Source organism: Buceros rhinoceros, unplaced genomic scaffold (genome assembly GCF_000710305.1).
Source record: "Buceros rhinoceros silvestris isolate BGI_N320 unplaced genomic scaffold, ASM71030v1 scaffold15118, whole genome shotgun sequence".
Taxonomy (NCBI): Eukaryota; Metazoa; Chordata; class Aves; order Bucerotiformes; family Bucerotidae; genus Buceros; species Buceros rhinoceros.
In genome coordinates, this window is record NW_010425225.1 from 579 (window position 1) to 4,212 (window position 3,634).

Genomic DNA, 3,634 nt, shown 5'->3' on the forward strand with positions numbered 1-3,634 from the left:
GGAGAAATGGCAGTGATTACTCCCCGCTATTCATTATTATTACTATTAATAATAATTATTATTATTTTGACCCCACATTCTCTTCAGTATGAAAAAGTTAAAATAATAAAAAAATATCGAGTTAAAAAGCGAAAGGATGATTATTCAATCTACAATCTTGCTCTGCACCTTTGGTTCTTAAAATGGGAAAGCAAAAACGCAACAGGAGAGATCGGAGAACTCGGGAAGTCCTTGGCTGTAGGAAAAGGGTTTGGCAGCGAGTTCCCAACCATGGGGTGGCCCTGACACACCCCCCGGGCACTGGGAACCCCGACCCAGGGACGCTCCAGGGCTCACCCGGGTTTAACGCTGCGGACCCCCCATGTTGGGGGGGAAGGCGAGAAGGCAAACTGGTCGTGTGCTCCAACAGCGCTTGGTTTCACCCCAAACCGAGCCAGAGGGAAACGTTCAGAGACAGAAAAAAAGGGAAGAAAAGCAGAGGAGCGTTACACCAAGTGTGCGGAAACCAACACAGAAGATGCGTCTCCTTCCAACCCTGATCAACCGCGGTGCCCGCAGAGCGACTCCGGCTCACTGGCACCTCCACAAGTAGTTCTGCTTCTTACAAAAAGGAATTTCTCTTTGCTCAGACTCACCCCGGGACTGAACCGTGACACGAAATGTTACTGGGACAAGCGCGGTCACGGAAATCTGAATTTACGTGTGAAATAACCAAATAATTTCTAGGGGACACACACACACACACACACACATACAAACCAGGTAATTTGCTTCTCATGGTTAAATCTCCATCCCCTGGTGTGGGGCGTAGGGGAAGGTTCCCAAACCATCCCAGGAGAGGAAGTGACCGCGAGAACCCCATGCACGCAGGCAGGAAAGTCATAACGTGACCCCCCCCACCCCCCTGCTGCGACCATTTTTTAATGCGATGGGACAATCAACGTCATTTACAAAGATTCAAAAGGCCGATGATGGTTTGGGTAAATTTGGCACAACAGGGTCCAGCTGGGGTTTTCCGGGTTGGGTCACAGCGGTGACGGGCTCGCGAGGCTGCTGACGGGGGCGGCTGGCCCAGGGGAGGGTGCGCGAGTGCGGGTGCCACTCCCCGCATCGGCCCACCTGGGCTGGCGGCTTTTCCTCCCTGCCTCACTGCTGGCCCCGTGGAGCATCTGGTTCATCTCCTGCCAGCTCGTCGGCGAGACACATTCAGAAAGACGCTGGACAGGCTTTTTGGCACATTATTTTTTGACCCCCAGCCGCTCGCGGGGTCTGGGGGGGAAGGAGGACGGGCTGCCCTGAGCCCTTACAGGAAACTGGGCGTGATGAAGGGATGATCTCCCCGCACGCGGCTCAGGTGAAGCATGGCGCGGTCGTACGCCACCTGCACAGACTTGCGGATGCTGGTTTTTCGGCCTTCCAACATCTTTAACTTGTCCACCGTGTCATCCACGCCGAGGGGATAGACCTTGTCACGTGGAAGCCACTGCCTGAAACAGAAAGGAGAGTGTGAAGACCCATCACCAAGGACATTGAGAGGGGACCGGGGAGAGGGGACCCAACACCCAGAGGCCTCTGGCTGCTCCAACGACCCTGCCTCTCCTATCCACACAGAGGTAGGAGAGGAAAACCCATCCCCTCCTCTGTTTCCACGTGCACCCCAACGGCCCAGCGTCCGCTCTGTCCACTCTCCGCTCTGTCGGCTCTGCGATCCCGCTGCTCGCAGCTGCCGCTCCTTCTGCCACAGTTTACTCGCTCGGTTCCTGTTCCTCAGCGACCCTTGCTGTTAACTAATCCACGGGTTCGGTGCGCGGCTGCCTGCCTCATCGTGGGGACCCAGCTCTTCCAGCACAACGCTCCCATTTCACAAGTTTCCCATTGTTTCACGAGGGATTTCAAAGCCTTATTGCTTATTTTAAAGGCACTTCAGAGGCTGGTGGCTCCTTCTATCTGGTGGGTCGTTGTCACCATGAGCATAGTCTAAAATCAGCAGATTTGGCCCGTTGAGACAGACTGGTAAAAGACTGGAGATATTTCACTCGTCCCGAACCTGATGCTCACACCTACATTTTCCATTTTAACTTGATTTTACTGCAGCTCCTCGGCCCCTCTGAAAATTCAGGCAAGTCTAAATATGGAACAAATCCAGCATTTGGAAAATGTTACCCTGGAGATTCTTGGCAAATCTTTTGTGCAGCAGTGGAACTGGCTGCTCAGGCTGCTGGTGTTCTGAGTCAAACGCTCCAGTTCGCTGCAGATTCTGACTCCTGAATTGGCTCCTCAGTATTTCTGTGGTGATGAGACCCCCGGGTGAAGGATGCTGGGCTGTTCACCGTGGAAGCGGAGCAGTCGGACACCTGCTCCTGGCCCAGGAAAGGCAGCCTGGCTCCTTAGTTACACCCTTCTTCTCTGCTGCATTTTCCAATGCTCCAATTTACACGTACCATCATCACCATCACCCCGATACGCTCACACATCCCAAAGTTTGGTCAAACCTTCCCTCTGCCGCAGCACACAGGCCCCACCTGTCCACACACACTCACCAGGTTCTCTTGTTGTCAAAGAAAAGGACAAGGAAGAGCTTTTCTCCCGCCTCTGTCTGCCTCTGCTCCCCCAGCTTCAACACATCCAGCGGTGGGACGGGGATGGGGACTCCATTGTGCAGCAAACCCTCACGCGGCATCTTGGGATCGATTATCTAGTGACACAGTGAGGGGACAGTTAAGTACAAAACCCTTCCAGTTCTCCAGAAAATGCACTTTTTTCCCCTGTTCTTTCAGTCTACCCAAGCCAGACAATTAAGCTGTACGTGGGATGGGGAAGCAGAGTCACTTGCTGTGTCTCAGTGGCAATATTTAAAGAATTATCCTGTCCTCCAGCCTCCCCCTGGGGAAGGGAAGGCAGTCCGAAAGCCAAGCCCTTCAAAAAGAGAAGGTGGTTTTGTGTGGCTGGAGATCTGTTACACTACTGGGTCACAGAACAAACTCTGAGGTGTGGTGATCAGCAAAGGACTTCCCTCCCTCCTTCCCTCCCCCCCAGTTTGTATGATAAAGGGAAGACCCTCGCCGTGCTCAGCAGGTACGACGGGATTTTCACAGCTCCATTCTGGTGCTGTTCGGTTGGTCTCGGTGGCATCGCTCACATTTATGCTCCTAGGTCAGAAATCAGGCCCAGTGTTTTGAGAGTGGACAAGCAGTGCCGCCTCTGTCAGGGCTGGGGAACACAGGCCAGACATTTGGGAGGGCAGCAACCACCGACGCATCGATCCTGCCCACGTAAAGCCAAACTGTCAGTGTCCAGCACTCGTCTGCGTGATCACAGGAGAACAGAGCAGCCAAGGGTGGATGCAACTGCTCTGCTCTTCTCCGCCTCCTGATCGTGGCTCCTAAGGGCTTGAAAAAGCAGCTTGGCTTTGATGCTGGCCACTGTAGGAGTTTATTAAGATGCTTTACCAGAGCAACAGACTGCTATTTTAAAAATGCCTTTTTTAGGGTCAATCTTGCCATTTAAAGCCATGCTAAAGCACAGCTTAACCTGGCTGTAGTCACAGGAAGATCTAGAAACACCACCATGGCTGCTGTTGTGCCCTCCCGCAGGCTCTCAGAGTCAGAGCATGGAGGGGGGTCACTGCTTCAGC

General features: G+C 53.2%; 1 protein-coding gene across 1 annotated transcript in view; it reads right to left on the reverse strand.

Annotated features, from left to right (window-relative positions):
* Positions 1–1,303: 1,303 nt before the first annotated feature.
* The window catches only part of BRPF3 (bromodomain and PHD finger containing, 3), a 17,282-nt gene continuing 14,951 nt past the window's right edge, over positions 1,304–3,634 (reverse strand). Inside the window, exons 12-13 of the mRNA XM_010141065.1 lie at positions 2,541–2,695; positions 1,304–1,487 (exon numbers count right to left, since the gene is read on the reverse strand). Of these exons, the coding sequence (XP_010139367.1) occupies positions 1,304–1,487; positions 2,541–2,695 (339 nt within the window). The remainder of the gene's footprint in view (positions 1,488–2,540; positions 2,696–3,634) is intronic.